Source organism: Scyliorhinus torazame, chromosome 7, assembly GCF_047496885.1.
Source record: "Scyliorhinus torazame isolate Kashiwa2021f chromosome 7, sScyTor2.1, whole genome shotgun sequence".
In the NCBI taxonomy this organism is placed as follows: Eukaryota; Metazoa; Chordata; class Chondrichthyes; order Carcharhiniformes; family Scyliorhinidae; genus Scyliorhinus; species Scyliorhinus torazame.
In genome coordinates, this window is record NC_092713.1 from 185,005,966 (window position 1) to 185,031,079 (window position 25,114).

The 25,114-nt window shown below is 46.7% G+C and overlaps 1 protein-coding gene across 3 annotated transcripts in view; it reads left to right on the top strand.

Moving 5' to 3' along the window:
- The window catches only part of LOC140426737 (F-box/WD repeat-containing protein 11), a 199,468-nt gene that overhangs the window by 103,003 nt on the left and 71,351 nt on the right, over nucleotides 1–25,114 (top strand). For all 3 annotated transcript variants that reach the window (XM_072511862.1, XM_072511860.1, XM_072511861.1), the window contains 2 exons: nucleotides 6,221–6,283; nucleotides 13,767–13,989. In XM_072511862.1, the coding sequence (XP_072367963.1) occupies nucleotides 6,221–6,283; nucleotides 13,767–13,989 (286 nt within the window). The remainder of the gene's footprint in view (nucleotides 1–6,220; nucleotides 6,284–13,766; nucleotides 13,990–25,114) is intronic.

Below are 25,114 nucleotides of genomic sequence, written 5' to 3' on the forward strand. Positions count from 1 at the left end.
GCGCCCCGGCCCCTCTCGCGGCCCGGCGCCCCGGCCCCTTCGCGCGTCCCGGCGCCCCGGCCCCTTCGCGCGTCCCGGCGCCCCGGCCCCTTCGCGCGTCCCGGCCCCCCCCTTCGCGCGTCCCGGCCCCCCCTCCGCGCGTCCCGGCCCCCCCTCCGCGCGTCCCGGCCCCCCCTCCGCGCATCCCGGCCCCCCCGCTTCGCGCGCCCCGGCCCCCCCCCTTCGCGCCCTGGCCCCTCCTCGTGTGCCGGCGGCCACCCCCCCCCCCCCACCCCCCACCCCCCACACCGCACTCGCTCCCTTTCTCTCCTCCCACACAAGGAGCTATAGAAATGCAAGCCTTTTCCCGTAAAACACTAAACCTTGAAAAGTCATTTTTCCTTGGTTCATGATCAGGAGTAGGGAGCGTGTGCTGTTTGCAGGGAGCGTGTGCTGTTTGCAGTCCCAGCTGTTATTGGTTGACTCTATACTGACCAAGAATTGAACATGGGGGCTTTTTGGTTTATATGGCCACACACGTGCTCATACACACTTCCCCATTCTGAAGGCACTGAGTCCTATTTGGGTTCAGCGCTGCAGATTACCACGAGCCAGCATCTCAGCCAAGTGCTGTGTCTGTGTGAACACGTGTGTTTGTACTCATATTTATCAACATGGAGGATTCACTGCGAAACTCAGTCATTTTCTCTTTTCATATCCTCACCAGGTGGTGGCGTTGTGGTAATGTCACTGGACCGGTAATCTAGAGGCTTTTGGGGGAAATGGATTCACATCCCACCACGGCAGCTGGTGGAATCGAAATTCAATGAATAAATCTGGAATATTAAATATGACTGGAACATGACTGTGAAACTATCATCAATTGTTGTAAAATCCATCTGGTTCACTAATGTCCTTTAGTGAAGTAAACCTGTTGTCCTTACCTGGTCTTTCCTACTTGTGACTCCAGACCCACAGCAATGTGGCTGATTCTTAAATGCCCTCTGAAATGGCCGAGCAAACCACTCAGTTCAAGGACAATTAGGGTGGGAAAAATATTCCCAGTGATGCCCATATGAACTGTTTCACTGCTTTGCTTTTCCCAGAGTCTTAAAGTATCCTGAGAGCATGGTCTGGGGCTGTACAAAACCGTCTGGGCCCTGTGCTACAGCTGCTGGGTAGTATTATCTGACAGAGGGCCGGCATTTAATCCTGGACATGGCAGTACTGACCTCCCAGCTGACAGTACCTGTACCTGTGCCTTTTGAAGACAAGTGTCCCAACTTGGGCGGAGGAGCTTAAGGGATCTGGGGACACAGATAGACAAAACGTTATAATTAGTGGCTCAGGTTAGAAGGCCACACCTATCAGGAAAGACAAAACAGGCTCTTTTCTCTAGAAAAGAGAAGTGATAGAGGCCTTTAAATTATGAAAGAGTTTGGTAGAGTAAATGAGGAGAAGATGTTTCCACTTGTGGGGCAATACTAAATACAATAGGGAATTTAGGGAGAACCTTTTCCTTAAACAGGGTAAAATGTGACCCCATCTACCTCACAGTATCTGAAGCAAATAAATAGCACAGTTGCATTTAAAGGTTAAATAAAACTAGATAAACTCTGGTGGGAGAAAGGTATGTTGATGAGTTTAGATGGTCAAGGCTGGGTGTAAACTCGTATGAAGCATAAACACCGGCATTGTCCCTTTGGGTCCAATGGCTTATTTCTGTGCTGGAAACCCTAGTGCACCCATGACCATGTCTTTATTCCTGAACAATGTGAGTACAGGCTATTCATATTGGCATGGGACTGGAGGTTCACTTAATGAGTATGTATCAGAGACACGTACTAAGGAAGGAATCCACGATGCATGAGACCAGCATAATGAAAATGACGGGTCCCAGTCTGTGTCTCAGTGGATTACAACCTGACCTCTGAATCCGCGCCTATGATGGGTTCAATTCCTACTCTGGAGATTTCAGCAGAATTTCTAATTTAGACCTAGCACTGAGGGAGTGCCACACTGTCAGAGGTACTGTCTTTAGGATGAGCCATTAAACTGGGGCTCTATCTGCCTATCTGGTGGATTTAATAGATCCCACGGCAACATTTTGAAGAACAGAGTTCTCTCTGGTGTGCTGGCAAATAACTATTCCTTAACCAATGTCACTCAGATTGCCTCCAACAGACTTCGGCATGTTAATGGTATAATTTATGGTTAAGTATATTCAATTGGAGGGCATTTATTGGATGAACACATATAAAGAGACACTTATTGACACTGGAAGAGTAGAGTTAGGGACTACATACTACTAATGTTTCACTCTGAATTCATCTAAAACTGAGTAAAGATTAACTTCTGTTCTCCTCATCTACTCACTCAGGAGGCATGTGATGGGGAAAGACTGCCAGTTTCACAAACCTGGGAATTATGTTAAGTCCAGTCACTTCTGAATATGTTGTGACAGAAGCCTCATTAGCATTTCCATGAGTCAATACTTCCAACACAGGTACACATGGCAACACCGGTACACAGTTTTCAAAGTCACCTCAGCGTGAATGACATGGCCACATGAGGGTTGGGTTTTGTCAGCTTTGTACCTTGGTGGAGGGTTGTCATTTAGTTGTGATGAATCCCATTTTTGCTTGAGCTGTTAAATTGCTTTCTAGAAATGGAACCTTTTGAGAAGAGATTGGAGGTGAGAAGAGAGTTCATCTAAAAGCTCTTTAAATCAATTGGTCACATGTCAAGTGTTCAAGACACATGACCTGTGGTGGGCTGAAAAGACAAAGAGTTATATTTATATTGCGCAATCACAGAACATCTCAAAGTACAATAGATATTTAGGGAGATAATTCATGACTCCCAGCAAAAATGCATCCCAATGTGGAGGATAGACTATAAAGGGAGGGAGAACTACCATGGATAACCAAGGAAGTTCAGGAGGATATTAAGTTGAAAACTGAAAGATATAAGTTGGCAAAGGTTAGAGGTATACCAGAAGAGTGCGATAGATTCAGAATGCAGCAAAGATGGACAAAAAAAATCAGGAAGGAGAAAATAAACTGAGGGCAAGCGAGCGAGAAACCTAAAACAGACAATAAAAAGCTTTTTAAGTACATTAAAAGGAAGAGAGCATTGGCTCCTTAGAGAATGAAAAAGTAAAAGTAATTATGGCCAACAAAGAAATGGCAGAGGAGTTAAATAGATACTTTGCATCAGTCTTTACTAGTAGATACTGCAAGCATCCCTGAAATAGTAAAAACATACAGGGGAGAAATTAAATACAGTCACCATCACCAGAGAAATAACCTGAAGAACACTAATGTGGTTAAAGGCCGACAGTCCCCTGGACCTAATGGTTTACACCCGAGCATCTTAAAGAAGGTAGTTACAGAAATTGTGGGTGCATTGGTAGTCATTTTCCAAAAATCTTTGGATTCTGCAACTGTCCCAAAGAATTGGAAAACTGCCAATGTGGTTCCCTTGCTCAAAAAGAGGGAGACAAAATGCAGGCAACTATGGGCCAGTTAGTCTAACTCCGTTGTTGGAAAAATATTAGAATCAATTATTAAGGAGGGATTAGCAGTAGATTTGGAAAGTCATAATCTGATCGAGCAGAGTGTGATCTTGAAGGGAAAATCATGCCTGACAAGTTTACTAGGGTTCAATGTTGAACCAGTCAATGTTGTATATTTGGATTTTCAAAAGGCATTGAAAGGGTACCACACAAAACTACTACCCAAGCTGGGAGCTCAAGGTGTTGGAGGCAATATTCTGGATATATTAATATTGACAGTGTTACACCACCCTAAGCGAGTGTGTGGTCAATTCCAGCCCCACATGCTTCGGAGTCACAACACAAGTGAATTAACCAATAATTCTAATAAAATTCTCAATCTTTGGCCCTGGGCTGTCCAATAATTACAGTCACCAGGTTGAAACATAATTACTTTTCTTATAACAAGATTAATGGTGAAATACGCAGCAGATACAGTAGCTAAATATTAATTTAAGTATCTAACTCCTACTGTAACTTGCCTCATATATTCAGACGAACACGGGGGTGGGCGGGGCGCGTGGCGGAGGCAGAAAAATGTAAATGAAAGAGGAAAGAGTCTTTGCTTCAGATCATGGGTCCTTGCAGGCTTTCCCCCCACAGTAAACTTGAGAATCTCAGCCCTTGTTTTACAGCCTGTACTCACAATTTCCATGAAGAGAAAGAAGCCCTGTTTAATCAGACATTGCTCTCCATTTGTGCCCTGCCTGCAGGGCCTGTTTTCAGGAAGCCAACACACACAGGCTCATTGGAGAGAGAGAGAGTTATCTGGATTTTTTTGAAGCAGCTTAGCAGCAGTTTTCTGGAGAGGATTTTGCTGGATCTTTTGCCTCCATTACTAGAATCAAAAGTGAATCTAAAATGGAACCTTGTGGCTCTGGGCAACATTCCAATGGGATAATATCCAATCACCATCTGTTACCGGGCAGATCACAACCTTTAGGGCTAGTTCATTGGCCACCAGCCACATCAATCAAGCTGAGTCATCACTGAGGCCAGCCAATTCCAATCACCAGTCTAATAACAGCCCCCTGGATCCTACTGTATGAATTAAAGGATCAGGTTCTTGCAGGCTGCTTTGCCTTAAAGTCACAGATCCTTTAAGCAGCCATGGATCAAAAATGTAACGGCAAAATAAAAGAAAGGGGAAACAAGGGAATAGACCAGGAATAAACAGGATTGACCAATAATAGGTTAAGTGAATGGGTAGAAAACTGGCAAATGGAATTAAATGTGAGCTTGTTCATTTTGGAAGAAAGAATGGGAAGGTGGATTATTATTTAATGGCGAGAGACTGTAGAAAGCTGTACCACAAAGGAACTTGGGGATCATTGTTCATGAAACCCAGAAATTAACATACAGGTGCAGATGGTAACGGGGAAGACAAATGGAATGCTGCTTTTATTTCAAGGGGGCTGGAGTACAAAAGTAAAGAGGAATTTCTGCAACTGTACTAGGTATGAGTGAAGCCACATTTAGAATTGTGTGTACAGCTTTGGTCCCCCTATTTAAGGAAAGATATATTATCATTGGAGGCAGCACAGAGAGGGTTTACTAGGACAATCCAGGATATGAGGGGACTGCCATAAGAGGAAAAATTGAACATGTTGCATCTGTACTTCGTGGAGTTCAGAAGAATGAGAGGAGATATGATTGAAACATATATGATTCTTAGGGGGTTAGCCAGGATAAATGTTGGGATGATGTTTCCACTCATGGGAGAGTGTAGAACCGACTTGTTGAATCTTTGGAATTCTTTTGGAATACCCCAGGAAGTTGTGAAGGCCGAGTCCTTGAACATTTTCATGGCTGAGATTGATAGGTTTTTAAATCAGTCGGGAATTCAGCGTTATGGAGAGAAGTCAGGAAAGTGGACATAGTGATTGTTAGATCAGCCATGATCTTATTGAATGGTGGAGCAGGCTCAAAGGGTTGAACGGCTCCTCCAGTTCCTATTTCTTATGGTCACTTTGCAGCCAATGACTTGCTTTCTAAAATGTAGTCATTAGTGCAATGTAGAAAATGCAACATTTGGTACAAACTCAGCAAACTCCTTAAAAACAGCGTTGTGATAATGAGTGGATAATAGTTTTTTTGTAATGTCGATTGAGGGATTAATATTGGTCAGGGCATCGGGGATAACACCCTTGCAGCTTGCTGGCATTCTGGTTCCAGCGGATGTGTGGAAACCACTTGGATTTTGTTGCTGCATTGCAAGTCTCTAGGCTGTCTCTCTCTGTGTGATTACTGTTATTACGTGTTGAAAGCTATGTTAATAGTATAGTGCAGACACGCTGATTGTATATTTGGTTATATAATGGAGGGGGAAACCTTCTTACCCTAATCCCCCATTTGTAATGTGGACAGTGATGGGCCACAGGTTTCTCCCCATTGAGCCAGTTTCCTAAAACCTGTAATCTTGTGGATCTTTCCTGTCTGTTATTGCTCAGTAAGTCATTACTAACTTCCCATTAGCAAGCTTCACAACATACATTACTAGAACTTTTTCTGCACAAAATTCAAACACCTCCATCAGGCTTTGTTAACATGGAATGAGGTTTGTACAGACTGGTATGGATTCTGAATTGTCTGCCTTTTGTGGAACGCAAACGCCCCTGAAGCATTTAAAAATGGTTCCCTGAGCAAATCCCTATTACTTACATATTGTGCTTCTGTGCATTGCAGAATACATCGGGAATGGAGGATCACAATGAAGACGAGTCTCCCAAGAAGAATACAGTATGGCAGGTAAGAGTTGTGTGTAGGAAACTCCGAGCACCATGGATGTGAGTAACATTAAATAGCCCTGGGGCCTTGCTCTTTCATTGGCATTTTCATTGTAGCTGACAGGGAATCGTCGGTGCTCTCCATATCTACATCAAGCTCATTTGGCCTAATAAACGGTCACCGGCCTAGACTGTTAACTCTGTTTTTCTTTCCACACATGCTGCCTGACCTGTTGAGTACTTCCAGCAATCTCTTTTTTTTAGGCTCAGTTAGTATTTTGATTAAGAGCTGAGAATCAGCGACATCGTGCACTTATATGTCACTGTCGGAAAAGTTGGATTCAAGGGTCCTGGCAATATTCTCTTAATTAATCTCAATTACCCCCACTGTCAGGGTACATCAGTGCCGAGTGCTTCACATGAGAATTGTACAATTCCAGATGTTTCTCCAGATGGGACAGAATCTATAATTGTATCCTCGACGCTAACTATTTTACACAGCCATCAATATTGAAATTGTAGTCGCTGGGTGACGGTCTGTCTTTTTAGACTCGGTCTGTAATTGAAAATGTGTAACAGTTAGCTGGGATATTGGTGGCCACACGGTATTGGGAGTAAAATGATGAAGTAAATTAAGAACTCGCCAATATACAAGTGTACTCGATTAAGTGCAATTTTACCAGCCTAATTTATATTGTGCCTTCAACACGATCGACCCATCCTAGAAGACCCCAGACAAAAACAACATGGACACAGTGAGAAAAGAGTTGATGTTGGTAACCAAACACTTGGTCAAAGAATGGGGGCTTGAGAAGGCTTTTGAAGGAGGGGAATTTAGGAATACTGTCACACAGACCAAGACAGCTGAAGGTAGAATAGAGTTGGTGGTGGAAGAAGCTGCAGAGGTGGGTCAAGGGAATGACGACGGAGGAGTTTGCAGATCAAGGATGAGGGCTCTGAAGTTGAAAGGAGGTACTGCTTTGAGAAGGTGCCGTGTCGGTGCCAGTGTGTCTCATGGGTAATGAACAAGACCAAAAGACTGCTGGAAGAAATCTGAAAATATTATCAGGCTGACCCTTCTCTCCCAGCACGAAGCCAAAACCTGATGGAGGAGAAAACCTGACGCCCTGATTGTATATAAAAAAAGTCCAGTCTTGGTGAAGTAGAGGATAGTCAAAGACCGAGTAATATTGCTCCACAGCTTGGCGGGCTGTTTGCTAATCCAAGTAAAGACCAGGCAGGTAGCTGTGGGATCAAGACGATCCAGAGCCAATACATATTGGTAGCAGCACCCTAAAGAAACCCATTACTAGAACTGAGATACACTTTACCATATTAAGATTTTGATCAAGTACTTATACACTGTAGGATGTGTTGGAAATGGATTGTCGCAATAGTAACTGTGGATGGAGTGTAAAATATTCATTTTGGATTGAATGTGTAGTTTTAATTGGAGTATTTCATTCCTCACTGAGTGAAGCTAATATTTTTGCTGCTTTGAGCGGTCACTGATGCTGACTGGAAACATTTTCCTTTTGTTTATGTCATGTATTCAGCATCGATGTCAGACATTTGGTCTCGGTTATTTGAGCCAGTTATGCCAGTAGTCTGAAGCACTGTGCCACTGCAGTTCAATAATGTAAAGTGTTCAAACTATTGTGGGGTTTGATCATTTAACATGGCTAGTCCAACAATTTTACATGTGTGGTGTGGGGCACACGTCAATTTTTCTCACTCTGGGTGGAGTGGAGGGAGGGCAGTGAGCAAATTTCAGAAAGTTGAGTGTTGATAAAACGTTAAACAGAATTTTTATTTTGAAGTAAAAGAGCTGACAAATGAAAAGAAACAGCAAGCTGACAAATTTGCAATTCAAGTAATAAATAAAGACAACCGTTGGAGTGTGAAAGAGTGAGTGTGTCCAGCCTGCTCTTGTCAGGATGCTCACCCTCACCCCTGTCAGAGTGAGTGAGTGCCTGTTGGTGCTTGGCGACAAGGGATGAACCCTGGGATTGAGCTAAACACACCTGTCACACTCACCCGTGTCACGTTCCACTCACTCTCGCTAACTCGCTCCCTCTCACTCACTCACTCACACTCACTCTCCTCTCACTCTTCTCACTCACTCTTCTCTCTCTCACTCTTTAACTCTCTCCCACTCTTCTCACTGTCTCACACACTCACTCATCACTCACTCACCCCTCTCTCTCCACTCACGCCCCTCTCTCTCACCTCAGTCTCACTCACATCTCGCTCGCCCTCTCTCTTGCTCACCTCTCTCGCTCACCCTCTCTCGCTGCTCGCCCTCTCTCTCGCTCGCCCTCTCTCTCGCTCGCCCTCTCTCTCGCTCGCCCTCTCTCTCGCTCGCCCTCTCTCTCGCTCGCCCCCTCTCTCGCTCGCCCCCTCTCTCGCTCGCCCCCTCTCTCGCTCGCCCCCTCTCTCGCTCGCCCCCTCTCTCGCTCGCCCCCTCTCTCGCTCGCCCCCTCTCTCGCTCGCCCCCTCTCTCGCTCGCCCCCTCTCTCGCTCGCCCCCTCTCTCGCTCGCCCCCTCTCTCGCTCGCCCCCTCTCTCGCTCGCCCCCTCTCTCGCTCGCCCCCTCTCTCGCTCGCCCCCTCTCTCGCTCGCCCTCTCGCTCGTCCTCTCGCTCGCCCTCTCTCGCTCGCCCTCTCTCGCTCGCCCTCTCTCGCTCGCCCTCTCTCGCTCGCCCTCTCTCGCTCGCCCTCTCTCGCTCGCCCTCTCTCGCTCGCCCTCTCTCGCTCGCCCTCTCTCGCTCGCCCTCTCTCGTTTGCCCTCTCGCTCGCCCTCTCTCTCGTGCGCCCCCCTCTCTCGCGCGCCCCCCTCTCTCGCGCGCCCCCCTCTCTCGCGCGCCCCCCTCTCTCGCGCGCCCCCCTCTCTCGCGCGCCCCCCTCTCTCGCGCGCCCCCCTCTCTCGCGCGCCCCCCTCTCTCGCGCGCCCCCCTCTCTCGCGCGCCCCCCTCTCTCGCGCGCCCCCCTCTCTCGCGCGCCCCCCTCTCTCGCGCGCCCCCCCTCTCTCGCGCGCCCCCCTCTCTCGCGCGCCCCCCTCTCTCGCGCGCCCCCCCTCTCTCGCGCGCCCCCCTCTCTCGCGCGCCCCCCTCTCTCGCGCGCCCCCCCTCTCTCGCGCGCCCCCCTCTCTCGCGCGCCCCCCCTCTCTCGCGCGCCCCCCTCTCTCGCGCGCCCCCCTCTCTCGCGCGCCCCCCCTCTCTCGCGCGCCCCCCCTCTCTCGCGCGCCCCCCTCTCTCGCGCGCCCCCCTCTCTCGCGCGCCCCCCTCTCTCGCGCGCCCCCCTCTCTCGCGCGCCCCCCTCTCTCGCGCGCCCCCCCTCTCTCTCGCGCGCGCCCCCCCTCTCTCTCGCGCGCGCCCCCCCTCTCTCTCGCGCGCGCCCCCCTCTCTCTCTCGCGCGCGCCCCCCTCTCTCTCTCGCGCGCGCCCCCCCCTCTCTCTCGCGCGCGCCCCCCTCTCTCTCTCGCGCGCGCCCCCCTCTCTCTCTCGCGCGCGCCCCCCTCTCTCTCTCGCGCGCGCCCCCCTCTCTCTCTCGCGCGCGCCCCCCTCTCTCTCTCGCGCGCGCCCCCCTCTCTCTCTCGCGCGCCCCCCCTCTCTCTCTCGCGCGCCCCCCTCTCTCTCTCGCGCGCCCCCCTCTCTCTCTCGCGCGCCCCCCTCTCTCTCTCGCGCGCCCCCCTCTCTCTCTCGCGCGCCCCCCTCTCTCTCTCGCGCGCCCCCCTCTCTCTCTCGCGCGCCCCCCCCCTCTCTCTCTCGCGCGCCCCCCCCCTCTCTCTCTCGCGCGCCCCCCCCCCTCTCTCTCGCGCGCCCCACTCTCTCTCTCGCGCGCCCCCCTCTCTCTCTCGCGCGCCCCCCTCTCTCTCTCGCGCGCCCCCCTCTCTCTCTCGCGCGCTCGCGCGCGCCCCCTTGCTCCTTCACGCGCACGCCCCCCTCTCTCGCTCGCTCGCTCGTTCGTGCCCCCCCTCGCTCGCGCACCCCCCCTCTCTCTCTCGCGCGCCCCCCTCTCTCTCTCGCGCGCCCCCCTCTCTCTCTCGCGCGCCCCCCTCTCTCTCTCGCGCGCGCCCCCTTGCTCCTTCACGCGCACGCCCCCCTCTCTCGCTCGCTCGCTCGTTCGTGCCCCCCCTCGCTCGCGCACCCCCCCCCTCTTGCTCGCGCGCGCTCCCCCCTCTCTCATACTCAGTCTGTTTTGCTGTTGGTGGGTGACTATGTTAGGAGGAGCAGTCTCTTGCAGAAATATTCAAACCTGCTGAACTGTCTTAGTGATATTTTCATCAATCCATCTGAGGCCACATGCAGACTGCAGATTGAACATTTCCAGGACAGGTACTGCATGGGGTTAGATACAGAGTAAAGTTCGCTCTACACTGTCTCCATCAAACACTCCCAGGACAGGTAATGCACGGGGTTAGATACAGAGTAAAGCTCCCTCTACACTGTCCCATCAAACACTCCCAGGACAGGTACAGCACGGGGTAAAACCTCCTCTGCATCCCACAGTTCCAGTCAATTCTACATCTCTGCATTCAGAAGTAGAATTTGTGCTTATCACTCATTACCCTTTCTTCTGTCTCCAGCTCCATTGTGGAGCTGATATGTGGTTAAAAAATAATGATTTTGTGGCTTCTTTGACAGCAGCCTCCACCAAACTGCCTGATCTCTAGCACCTAGCTGGACAAGAGCAGCAAGCGCATTGGAACATCAGCCGTTCCAAGTCAAATACTGCCCTGACTTGGAAATATATCACCATTTCTCCATTGCCTCTAGATCAAAACCCAGGAACTCCCTAGCTAATAACATTGTAGGAATACCTTCACATGGATTTGCTCCCCACCATCTTGGAGAACAACTGTGAATTGATAATAAATGGTGAATTAACCAGCAGCACCCACATCCTAAGAATGGGCCTAATGGCCTTGTCTTGGCCTTAACCTAAGTTTGTTACTAGATAGTAAGCAAAGATTTACATTGTTTGAGCTAAGCACACCACTTTTTCCACCTCTGTTTGTGCTTTTGTTCTTTGTACTTTAGCCTGACTTCCTGGACTAGGACACCGTCTGTCCCACGCTGATGGTTGGTGCCGCTCTGTACTTGCTGCTAGGTGGTGTTTATGTGAGAGGGGCTCTGGTGATGCTAGACCTGGCTATAGGTTAGCACATAATCTTCACTTGATGTTTCCCTCATCCATGTAGGTTCAGATAAAGATCTAAGCCATGTTGGCTCAATGACTATCTTTTTTTTCATCCTCTGCATGGAATTGGTGATTTGACCCAAACAGTTGGGGGGGGGGTTAGAAATTTGCACATTTAGTTGTTTTATGACCTTTTTGTGTATTGCACCCTGCTTTTTACCTTTAGCACTGCTGACTTCTCCATAAACATCAGAGTGGGAGTCTCTTTTTAGTTTTGACTTGCCGTGAGAAGTGGCGATCTTGGGACATGGGATTCATCCCATTTTAGCAACTGCATCAAATTCCGACACCTCCAGACTAAGTTTTATATCTACATCTGCTCCACCAAGGTGTCTCCGTTCCCAACCTCAGTGGAACACTCTCTCCAGCTATAATTATAGCAAACGTTACTGGCTTTCTAATCCCAGTTCTACGTTATCCGTAACTGGTTAAATGAGTTACTGGGTGTTCATTGTTCAAGATTGTGCACTCTGCAGTTTGGCCCTCTGTCGAATGCTCTGACAATACTGGTTATATGTTGAATATGTAAAGGGGGTATGGCGGTAGTATGTAGTATGGGGATCCATACAGCTCCTGGGATATCAACTCATAACATGAGCAGTCTGGTTGACCATTTTGTTCAGAGTTTGAACATGGCAAGGCATCATCAAGGGTTATTCGATAAATGGGTTATTCGATAAATGGGGGACTTGGTGTGGGGATCATGAAGACAGAAGTAGATTGTTCAGTCCCCTGTGCCAGCATTCATGGTCCCCAAAGTCTATTTACCGCATTCAATTCTCTTATCCATAAACATTCAATTCTCCTACCTATAAACATTTCTCTGTCTCGGTCTTGGGCGTTCAGTTGACCCAGCATCAGCTTTTTGAAGGGAGAGGGTTCCAGGTAACCATTACCCTTTGTGTGAAAAGTGCTTCTGACTTCACTAAGTAGCCTCTATTTTGAGTAAATAGCCTCTATTTTGAGATTATGTCCCTGTTCTTGATGCCTTTACCAGAGGAATTATTTTGTCTGTTTCTGCTCGAGTAAATCTTGTTATCTTTATGAAGGCCAAGTAGATCATAATCAGCAAGGAAAGATAGACAGATTTTTAATCAGTAAGGGAATCAAGGGTTATGGGGATAATGCGGTAAAGTGGAGTTGAGGATTATCAGATCAGTCATCATCTCATTGAATGGCGGAGCAGACTCGATGGGCCGAATGGCCTACTTCTGCTCCTACATGTTATGGTCTTATCCCATGATTTTCCAAACCCGCTGCTCTCCGGCCAGCAGATTAACGCTGCTCTTATCTCTGGTTCAGTGTGGGGGAACAGTCTCTGTTATTTCTTGCAATGATCTTTTTCTCCCCCATCCCAATCTATACTGAAGGTACTACTAACTCATGCTGGGGACTGGTTCCACGACTATGAGAAATGCTCCACGTAAGAACAAGCAGTGCCAGCAGGTTGTCTGATCAGAGGAACATCGTAATTGACGTTGACCCTGTCCTCACTCAGTGTCCACACCTGCACGTTTACTGCAGGAGTCAGTGACCAGGGTTTGGGGGCAGTTGGGTTGCACTGTTGTATTTAAATGATCAGCCCCTCCCAGAGGCGTGAGTGCATTTGAGACATCCGAAAGTTGTGATGCAAGCCTGCCTTTCTCCAGATCAGAAGTGATTGTGGCCTGATTCAGATTAGCTAATTCAGTGAATGATATTTCAATCTCATTTTCTGTGCTGTCCTGCCTCTCCTGCTGCTTGACCTAGTTTCCCAGTATAACACTATGGAGAGATATACATGACCAGATCAATACCATGTCGGTCTCTTTGCCTCACTTAGGATGATCCGTTTGATGATCTGCTGCTGTCTTTTTTTTTTTAAGTTCACACCTATAAGGCACCAAATATAAATGTAGGTAGGATTTAATTATTTTGATTCAAGCTTATGTAGGCCAAGATCACAAGAGCTGATTTAAAAACAATTTTGGTGTATTTGCTTTGGATATATTGCACCTATTTAATTTGCATTGCCTCTTGTATTGTGCATGTTTTCTGTCAAGTGAATGTTTTGCAAAAGAGAATGCTGATTTATTGAACTCCGCAGTCCTCGAGATGTCTAGAATATTTCCTAAAAGCCTGCGTACTTTGACAGATCTGAATGCTGCTTTTCTTGCTCCTTTCCCCCCACCCTTCTCCACTTAGTGCTGAAAGTCTGCTGCAGCCTTTAAACATTGAAGCGTCTGTATTGATTCGGTCTGGAACTTGAATTCAAGTATCCATAATGTTTTCACTTCTTTTATTTCCTTTTCCGTTAATGAACCCAGATCACTAATGGACCCCCTTCTATGATCGTCTCCAGAAAACGACCTTCAGGAAATTACGAGAAGGAGAAGGATTTGTGTATTAAATATTTTGACCAGTGGTCTGAATCTGATCAGGTGGAATTTGTGGAGCACCTAATCTCGCGGATGTGCCATTACCAGCATGGACACATTAACTCGTATCTGAAACCCATGTTGCAGCGGGACTTCATCACTGCTTTACCAGGTAGGGGGCAATAATGTATGCGAGAGTGAATGCGAACAATGTGAGAGCCTTCCTGGGTGTGGACTTCTTTTAAAATTAATGGAAATTTGAGAAATCGCGATGAAAGGCAAAAAAGCCACGTGTCATGTATAATCAAATTTGCAAAGAGTAAATTTGGAAGCCCTGGTATCCAAAGTGATACCGAGTGATCCAAGTTCATGACGTTTGAATTCACAAGGGGAAGGTTCACGGGAGGAAGGGCTGACTGAAAGAGCCAAGCAGCTTGGTCATTCTGAGGAGCTGGGAATGACTGAGAAACAGACAGGAGAAAGATGATGTGGTAACCAGGATTTGGAAGGTATCGAGGAAGAACAGAGAGGCGATTGCTGGTTAAAGCAGCAAGTGCTAAGCTGACTGTGGGGAGGATGAGTATTACCTGATTACAAGTATTCAGATACACTACGGGGACTGCGATGACACGATGGGAATGTACAGTAAGTTCTAGTCTGTCTCATTAATAAATTGATCTTGGATGCTTTTAAAAATGTGTGTGTGTGGGCCTCATTTAAAAGAAAAAGTCTCCCGAAGCATAAATTATGAAATAGTGCTGACTGGCATCATCTCTGTTAACCCTTTCTGTAATAGGTATATAAAGTGAGTCAGTGCAGCAAGAGGCCCTTCAGCCAATTGTGTCTGCGCCAGTCATCAAGCGCCTATCTATTCTAATTCCATTTTCTTGCACTTGGCCTGTAGCCTTGTATGCAATGGCATTTCAAGTGCTCATCCAAATGCTTAAATGTCGTGAGGGTTCCTGCCTCTACCACCCTTTCAGGCAGAGAGTTCCAGATTCCCACCACCCTCTGGGTGTAAAGGTTTTTCATCACATCTCCTCTAAACCTCCTGCCCTTCAATCAGTGGCCCCTGGTTGTTGCCTCTCTATTAAGGAGAAACGTTCCTTCCTATCCACTCCAGGTCTTTCATAATTTTATACACCTCAATCAGGTCCTCCCCTTAGCCTCCTCTGTTTGAAGGAAAATACCCGAGCCTAACCAGCCTCTCCTCATAGATGATGCGCTCCAGCCCAACATCCTGGTGAATCTTCTCTGCACCCTCTCTACTGCAATCACATCCTTCCTATAGTGTGGAGACCACTGCTGCACACAGCACTCTAGCTGTGGCCTAACAAGTACATAGAACATAGAACATAGAACAATACAGCGCAGTACAGGCCCTTCGGCCCACGATGTTGCACCGAAACAAAAGCCATCTAACCTACACTATGCCATTATCATCCATATGTTTATCCAATAAACTTTTAAATGCCCTCAATGTTGGCGAGTTCACTACTGTAGCAGGTAGGGCATTCCACGGCCTCACTACTCTTTGCGTAAAGAACCTACCTCTGACCTCTGTCCTATATCTATTACCCCTCAGTTTAAAGTTATGTCCCCTCGTGCCAGCCATATCCATCCGCGGGAGAAGGCTCTCACTGTCCACCCTGTCCAACCCCCTGATCATTTTGTATGCCTCTATTAAGTCTCCTCTTAACCTTCTTCTCTCCAACGAAAACAACCTCAAGTCCATCAGCCTTTCCTCATAAGATTTTCCCTCCATACCAGGCAACATCCTGGTAAATCTCCTCTGCACCCGCTCCAAAGCCTCCACGTCCTTCCTATAATGCAGTGACCAGAACTGTACGCAATACTCCAAATGCGGCCGTACCAGAGTTCTGTACAGCTGCAACATGACCTCCCGACTCCGGAACTCAATCCCTCTACCAATAAAGGCCAACACTCCATAGGCCTTCTTCACAACCCTATCAACCTGGGTGGCAACTTTCAGGGATCTATGTACATGGACACCTAGATCCCTCTGCTCATCCACACTTTCAAGAACTTTACCATTAGCCAAATATTCCGCATTCCTGTTATTCCTTCCAAAGTGAATCACCTCACACTTCTCTACATTAAACTCCATTTGCCACCTCTCAGCCCAGCTCTGCAGCTTATCTATATCCCTCTGTAACCTGCTACATCCTTCCACACTATCGACAACACCACCAACTTTAGTATCGTCTGCAAATTTACTCATCCACCCTTCTGCGCCTTCCTCTAGGTCATTGATAAAAATGACAAACAGCAACGGCCCCAGAACAGATCCTTGTGGTACTCCACTTGTGACTGTACTCCATTCTGAACATTTCCCATCAACCACCACCCTCTGTCTTCTTTCAGCTAGCCAATTTCTGATCCACATCTCTAAACCACCCTCAATCCCCAGCCTCCGTATTTTTTGCAATAGCCTACCGTGGGGAACCTTATCAAACGCTTTGCTGAAATCCATATACACCACATCAACTGCTCTACCCTCGTCTACCTGTTCAGTCACCTTCTCAAAGAACTCAATAAGGTTTGTGAGGCATGACCTACCCTTCACAAAGCCATGCTGACTATCCCTGATCATATTATTCCTATCTAGATGATTATAAATCTTGTCTCTTATAATCCCCTCCAAGACTTTACCCACTACAGACGTGAGGCTCACCGGTCTATAGTTGCCGGGGTTGTCTCTGCTTCCCTTTTTGAACAAAGGGACCACATTTGCTGTCCTCCAGTCCTCTGGCACTATTCCTGTAGCCAATGATGACATAAAAATCAAAGCCAAAGGTCTAGCAATCTCTTCCCTGGCCTCCCAGAGAATCCTAGGATAAATCCCATCAGGTCCCGGGGACTTATCTGTTTTCAGCCTGTCCAGAATTGCCAACACCTCTTCCCTACGTACCTCAATGCCATCTATTCTATTAGCCTGGGTCTCCGCATTCTCCTCCACAACATTATCTTTTTCCTGAGTGAAAACTGACGAAAAATATTCATTTAGTATCTCGCCTATCTCTTCAGACTCCACACACAATTTCCCATCCCTGTCCTTGACTGGTCCTACTCTTTCCCTAGTCATTCGCTTATTCCTGACATACCTATAGAAAGCTTTTGGGTTTTCCTTGATCCTTCCTGCCAAATACTTCTCATGTCCCCTCCTTGCTCGTCTTAGCTCTCTCTTTAGATCCTTCCTCGCTACCTTGTAACTATCCATCGCCCCAACCGAAACTTCACACTTCATCTTCACATAGGCCTCCTTCTTCCTCTTAACAAGAGATTCCACTTCCTTGGTAAACCACGGTTCCCTCGCTCGACGCCTTCCTCCCTGTCTGACCGGTACATACTTATCAAGAACACGCAGTAGCTGATCCTTGAACAAGCCCCACTTATCCAGTGTGCCCAACACTTGCAGCCTACTTCTCCACCTTATCCCCCCCAAGTCACGTCTAATGGCATCATAATTGCCCTTCCCCCAGCTATAACTCTTGCCCTGCGGTGTATACTTATCCCTTTCCATCATTAACGTAAACGTCACCGAATTGTGGTCACTGTCCCCAAAGTGCTCTCCTACCTCCAAATCCAACACCTGGCCTGGTTCATTACCCAAAACCAAATCCAACGTGGCCTCGCGTCTTGTTGGCCTGTCAACATATTGTTTCAGGAAACCCTCCTGCACACACTGTACAAAAAACGACCCATCTATTGTACTCGAACTATATCTTTTCCAGTCAATATTTGGAAAGTTAAAGTCTCCCATAATAACTACCCTGTTACTTTCGCTCATATCCAGAATCATCTTCGCCATCCTTTCCTCTACATCCCTAGAACTATTAGGAGGCCTATAAAAAAACTCCCAACAGGGTGACCTCTCCTTTCCTGTTTCTAACTTCAGCCCATACTACCTCGGAAGAAGAGTCCCCATCTAGCATCCTCTCCGCCACCGTAATACTGCTCTTGACTCGCAGCGCCACACCTCCCCCTCTTTTGCCTCCTTCTCTGAGCTTACTAAAACACCTAAACCCCGGAACCTGCAACATCCATTCCTGTCCCTGCTCTATCCATGTCTCCGAAATGGCCACAACATCGAAGTCCCAGGTACCAACCCATGCGGCCAGTTCCCCTACCTTGTTTCGTATACTCCTGGCATTGAAGTAGACACACTTCAAACCACCTACCTGAACACTGGCCCCCTCCTGCGACGTCAAATCTGTGCTCGTGACCTCTATACTCTCATTCTCCCTTACCCTAAAACTACAATCCAGGTTCCCATGCCCCTGCTGCATTAGTTTAACCCCCCCCCCCCCCCAAAGAGCACTAACAAATCTTCCCCCCCCCCCCCCCCAGGATATTTGTGCCCCTCAGGTTCAGATGTAGACCATCCTGTCTGTAGAGGTCCCACCTTCCCCAGAAAGAGCCCCAGTTATCCAGAAATCTGAATCCTTCCCGCCTGCACCATCCCTGTAGCCACGTGTTTAAATGCTCTCTCTCCCTATTCCTCATCTCACTATCACGTGGCACGGGCAACAACCCAGAGATAACAACTCTGTTTGTTCTAGTTCTGAGCTTCCATCCTAGCTCCCTGAAAGCCTGCCTGACATCCTTGTCCCCTTTCCTACCTATGTCGTTAGTGCCAATGTGGACCACGACTTGGGGCTGCTCCCCCTCCCCCTAAGGACCCGGAAAACACGATCCGAGACATCACGTACCCTTGCACCTGGGAGGCAACATACCAAACGTGAGTCTCTCACGCTCCCACAAAATCTCCTATCTGTGCCCCTGACTATAGAGTCCCCAATTACTAATGCTCTGCTCCTCTCCCCCCTTCCCTTCTGAGCAACAGGGACAAACTCCGTGCCAGAGGCCCGTACCCCATGGCTTACCCCTGGTAAGTCGTCCCCCCCCACAAGTATCCAAAGCGGTATACTTGTTTCTCAGGGGAACGACCGCAGGGCATCCCTGCACTGACTGCTTTTTCCCAGTCCCTCTTACAGTTACCCACCTATCTCCAATCTTTGGTGTAACTAATTCCCTGAAGCTGCTATCTATGACCCCTTCTGCCTCCCGAATGATCCGAAGTTCTTCCAACTCCAGCTCCAGTTCCCTAACTCGGTCTTGGAGGAGCTGGAGATGGCAGCACTTCCTGCAGGTAAAATCAGCAGGGACACTAACTGCATCCCTCACCTCAAACATCCTGCAGGAGGAACATTGCACTCCCTTCCCTGCCATTCCTCTTACTTTCTACCAAGATCTGGCTAACAACTAAATTAAATTTTTATAAAAAATAATAATAATATAATAAAATATGGTACTTACCTCAGACCAATGGGTTTTATTATTAGGTTAGAGGAGGAGGGCGGGTGGGAGACACTACACGTGTAGTGTCTCGGGTTTCCTCTCCACCAGAATTTATTGGTGAGGGTCTTCCCAGACGTCCGCGGGTCGACTTCCTGGTCCCGCCTAAAAAACTAATTTTAAAAAAAAAGAAAAATTCTCAGCTCCTGCTGAAATTGACTAACCAGCCAGCTCCACTCCCGCCGAAATAGACTGGCCTGCCCCTGCAAAGACAAATGCTTTTAAAGGTTGACTTACCTCCCAGCAGCCACTTCCGCAATGCTCCCGCTGAAACTGACTCACCAGCTGATTCTCCCGCCGAAATCGACTGGCCTGCCCCTGCAAAGACAAGTGCTTTTAAAGGTTGACTTAACTCACAGCAGCCACTTCCGCAATGCTCCTGCTGAAACTGACTCACCAGCTGTTCTCACGCCGAAATCGACTATATATACTCCATCATAACCTCCCTGTTCTTCTATTCTATGCCTCTGCTAATAAAGGCAAGTATCCCATATGCCTCAACCACCTTGTTTACCTGTTAAAAGAACAAAGAAAAGTACAGCACAGGTACAGGCCCTTCAGCCCTCCAAGCCTGCGCCAAACATGCTGTCGCCCAAACTAAAATGTTCTACACTTCCTGGGTCTGTATCACTCTATTCCTTCTCTGCTGTCTTCAGGGATCTATGGACATGCACACCAAGGTCCCTCTGAACTTCTGTACTTCCTAGGGTCCTACCATTTATTGTATATTCCCTTGCCTTGTAGTCCTCCCATTACCTCACACTTTTCAGGGTTAAATTGCATTTGCCACTGCTCTGCCCATCTAACCAGCCCGTCTATATCGTCCTGTAATCTAAGACTTCCCTCCTCGCTATTTACCACTTTCTTTTGGCTTATGGTGACGTAGCATTTTTATGAAACTGACAACAATAGGATGAGGTGACTGAAACAGTAGTTAGAGCTAAGCTTTGGTTTGCAATGTGGGAATATTGTAAGAAGAGAATTACTTGTATTTGATATTTAAACGGCAGTGCAGACAAGTCATTCAGCCCAGCGTGCCTGTGCTGGTGCTAACTCTTCAATTGGAAATACCCACTTCAACACCGTTTCACTGCTCTTTACTGCACCTTTTGGTATTCCTTTTCAAATACTTCTCTTTTAAATTTTCTTATAGTCTCTACTTCTGTAATCACTTGTGGTAAAGCTTCTTGAAATCATCTACGAAAGATTTCTTCTTTCTTCTTCCCTTTTGTTTTAGTAATGGTGCTTCAGAATATTAATGGGTAATTACAATGCTCTTAAGATCAGGTTTTAATGTACCTTGTAATGCTGTAAACTTGCAGTAATACCCCTCCAATTATGGGTCTGGTTTTTGCACTGCATTATTGTGGTGTCTGATCTCGGAGCCAGGCTTTGTAGCATTTGATATTTCCGGAATCATTACAAAATTACCCAGCCGTCTGTACTTTTTGACATGTTGGTAATTCTGATTGTTTGACTTTGCTCAAAGTGGTTGTGCTACTAAATCCAGCAACGGATCTGCGGCCCACTAATCTGAGCATCAGTATTAAAAAGTGACTTAAAGGCTTATGAAAGTGAGTACTACCAATTGCAAAGCAAGACTTTCCTCCATTTCAAACCCATTGTCAGCCCCAAGAGGTGCCAGGTCAGGTACTGTACAGGTTAACAATTGTGTGACATTTCCTCCCAATTGTGTGACCCAATTGTGTGACATTTCCTCCGCGGGACTGTTGGGATTATGGAGAGGTTTGTGCTCCACATTCAGAAATTGGACTGATTCTGCCCAAACCCGGTTCATGCACAGTGACCAGGTTGAAGACCTGATCCTCCCATCAGCCTGGGCTTGGCTTGGCTCCAGTTTCCAGAGTAGAAAAGCCACTATCTAACCCAGCCATTTTACTTTTCACTGACGGTTGGTGTGGTTCTGATGACAGGCTGACGTCGTTGCAAGATGTGTCATTAAATAATCACTCAATTCCTGAAAGTCGGATTATTTTTCTGATAAAACACTTTGCAGTGTCCTGTTTAACAGTTTGTGTTGTCACAGGTTATTGATTGTATTAGTTTCAAAGCAAATTCCATTTAATCTAAAATACCTTAATGCTACACGATGTGCCTCATTTGGTTCGCATATTTTATCCCCTTAGATGCCTTCTCATGCCTGCAGTTACCACCTGCCCAGTACAGACCAGTAACCGTAAATGTTTAGTCTAAATCCTTAATCTAAAAACAGAACATGCTGGAAAAACTCAGCAGGCCTGGCAGGTGGAGAGAGAAACAGAGTTAACGTTGTCTGTATGCCTCTTCTTCAGACTACAGTTCACTGACAACTGACTGGAACTAACCGACATGGTGACCAGACAGCTTGTGCAGTGGTGGACACATTATGCCAAATAACCAGGAGATGGCAGTGTTAGCTGACTGTTCTCCCACAAACCAGCGTTTTAAAACTCTCGTTTATCTCATGCCATGGAGACTGTAATGATACGGCTGGGCTTGAGCTGAAACTGGTTTGCAAGATGGAATCTCCAAAACCCTCCACTTTATTATTCACCGCAACATATGGAATTCCGGTCTTGCAAGGAACTCTATTGAAATAGCTTTGTTCAGAGTGTAGCTTGAGGGTGGTTAGTGCTTTGACTGGACAGGGCTGGAATAACACATGAAAGCCACATTTGAGCTGGTATTAGCACTCCCACATCTGGATTGAACTGGCTTCCTTATCCATTCCCCACCTAGACGAAAACAAATTCAATCTTTCAGAATATCAGAAAAGTGCATCTTGGCTCAGGCAGCCGGCCTCTAGATGGTGCTGTTTACAGCATTCTCTTAATAAGAAAAATTGCATTATATGTGCCAACAGTGCGATAGTATGGCATCAGGTTAATTTAGTGCCTAAGGATGATTCCGCCTGCTCACCTTTGCAAGAAGGTAATTTGAGAATTTGGCCTTTCATCGCCACCGATTCCAGGCTTCCTCCTCATAACCCCTGGTGTCAGCCAGGCATGTTGTGTTATGGGTAAGAAGTTAACCCCACGTGCATGGGACAAGGTACCTGGTGCGAAGCAAGGTGCAGTGCAGCCTGCCTGTGTTCACAAATGGCGGCGGCGTACGCACACCGGCCAGTGATCTGTGTTCGGGCTTGTGGAACATTTATTTTAATGTGTTGGAGCATTAACATTAAACAAATATTCTCTGAGGAAACGGGTGACCAGCCAGAATAAGCATCCACATTTTGAAATATTTTGTATCAATGGAAACGTTTCTGATGTTGAATATTAAAAGTGGGACTAGAGAAACATTTAGAACCATAGAGCATTTCTTAAATTGCTTTATTTCCTGTATATATAAAGTGAAATATTGCTAACTGTTTTCTTGGGTTGGGGAAAGACATGCGACTGCTGTGTTCACAGGCCTTTTCTTCAGCTTGCACCATTTCTGTCCTAAAAAAGAACTTTCTTTTGCCTCAATCAAAAATTGGCAAGTTAAGAGCGAGCAAGGAAGCTGAAGCCCCCAGTTAATTGAGGGACAGTTATTGAAGTGGCCATCATAAAATGGGTCAGGTATAGCAGTGTAGTTTAATGGTACAATACTGGTAATTCAGAGGTCCAGGCTGGTAATCCAGAGATTCTCTGTGGCATATTGGGGATCTCAATTAAGCTATTAAAAAAGAAATTAATCTGGAAATAGAAAGTTGTTTTCAGGAAAAACTGACCATGAAGCTGTCCAGATTGTCATGACTGGTTCAATAATATCCTTTAGAGGAGGCAAATCTTCCTTTTTCCAAGTCTGGCCCATAAGTGATTTTCATTGTACACCACTGTAGTTAATTCTTAGTTGCCCTCTGAAGTGTCATAGCAAGTCAGGTTTGGACTGTTAGAGACAGCAGTAAATGCCTGCGACGCCCACATGCTGACTTAGATGCATTTCCTGAAAGGAGAGAGAGGTGGGATTAATCTGCTCAAAGAAAGGGAGCATTTGTGTCTAATTGCATTTTCCTGTTCCTAGACATGTTTTTATTATACGCAAACTTTCCAACCAGATCAAGCTCAAGATTTTTTTTGGTAAAGCTTTATTCAAAGTACTTTCAGCACCTGCCCGAGATTATGAGGTTTGAAGAAATGTGTGACAGTTGCTAACTGTACTAGTCGCCACTTTGCTTGGGCCAGGTTGGATCGCACAGAGGCCAGTCTGCAGTGACAGCCATTTGTTTGCATATTTTCTGAAATGAAAACATTTTGAATTCAAGCGGCGTTGCATAAACTAAAATTGCTGGATAATTGGCATGAACTTGAATAGGGTAAAATTGAAGGAGCTTTATTCTGCGTTCACGATATCTAGATTGGGAGTGTTTTGGGTCAAAACCAGGCACCAGAAATAGAAAATTGTTCCACTTCCTACTGCATTTCTCGACTTCTGGCCCTACAAGGCTGTTTAATTTCTTGTCCTATGTAGCTCGGCATTAACCGGTGAGTGCTAGATAGGAACAAGGGTGCTCCCTCCCATTTCTAGCTGCCCTAACTGGTGATGTGGGTTGGGTGCATTGAAGAATGCAGTGCCAGGATGGAACAGTGCCCCCACTGCTGTTCCACAGTCAAAAATATCTAACTTGTGGTCCCATGGCGTTGACATTTGTCCCCAAAACCCAACTTAATTCTCCAACTTAGTTTGTCCTGCATTGTATGAATGTTGTGTTTTGGAAAGGTCTCAATCTCCTGATAATTGAATGTTTGGAATTATGCACCAAAAAGGTTGCACGGCTCTATTTCAAAGATGGCGCAAAGGGTGACGGACAATATTTAACCCTCAATCGGCAACAAAATCACAACAAAGCAAAGCGACGACTACAGCAGTAATTTACTGTCACACATTTCTTAAAATCTCAGGCAGGTGCTGGTCTTTTATGGCATTGCTATTTCTGAGAGTGTGTGCAAATGACCTGCACTTCCTATATTACAACAATGACTACACTTCAAATGTAAAGCACTTTGACATGTCTGGTGTTCATGAAAGGCGCTATATAAATGCAAGTCTGTTTTTCTCTGCTAGTGTCAGCAGCTGGAGGCAACTGTAATTTAAACTCCGGCAGATACCCATTTGTGTATCCCATAGCAAAAAAGCCTTGGCAATGCCAGGTTTAAGGCAGTGGGATCTAAGCACAGTGTTTTACATATTATAAAAAAGCCTGTAGATACCCGAGTATGGTCAAAATCACATGATTTTTATTGATACGTTTGATCACTTTGCTGCAGTACATCTGTGTTATCAATAAGAGGTTTTAATAATTGGTTCCCATAATGTGATGCAGCTTATGTCTGTGAGATTTGACCGATGCAGGATTTGAGACAAACTTTCAGTGGGTTGCTGGTGGTGGTGATTTAAGTAAGCCTCTTTTAAAGTGAGATGACATGATTCTTAACTTTCCTCGTAAGCCTCGGATGGATCGTTCTTGTGAGTCTTTGTTTTTTGATGGAATGAATTTTTGACTTGCCACATGTTTCAGTGTCTTTACCCCAATCATCTCTCCTCATACCTATATAATTGGCTTTCTTTGAGTTTCGGATTCTTGTTTGGGATTGGAGTTCATCATTCTTGATCTGAAATGTAAGTGAATTTTGACCTACCTCTCTCTCTCTCTCTCTCTCTCTCTCTCTCCCCCCCCCCCCCCCCCCCCCCCCGAGAATCGTACACTGAGACGAGTTCATCTTCTCTCATTGCACAAAACAAGATTTTAAACATCCTGCCCCCAATTTATTCAGCATGTTCTAGAAAACTGTCATAAAAGCACTCTACAAATTCACCTTCAACGCCACCTTTGCTAATTTTATTTGTCCAGTATATATGAGGGTTAAAGTCTCCCACGATTATTACAATGCATTTGTTTCAAACTCCCAATTATTTCTTGCTAATACTTTGTC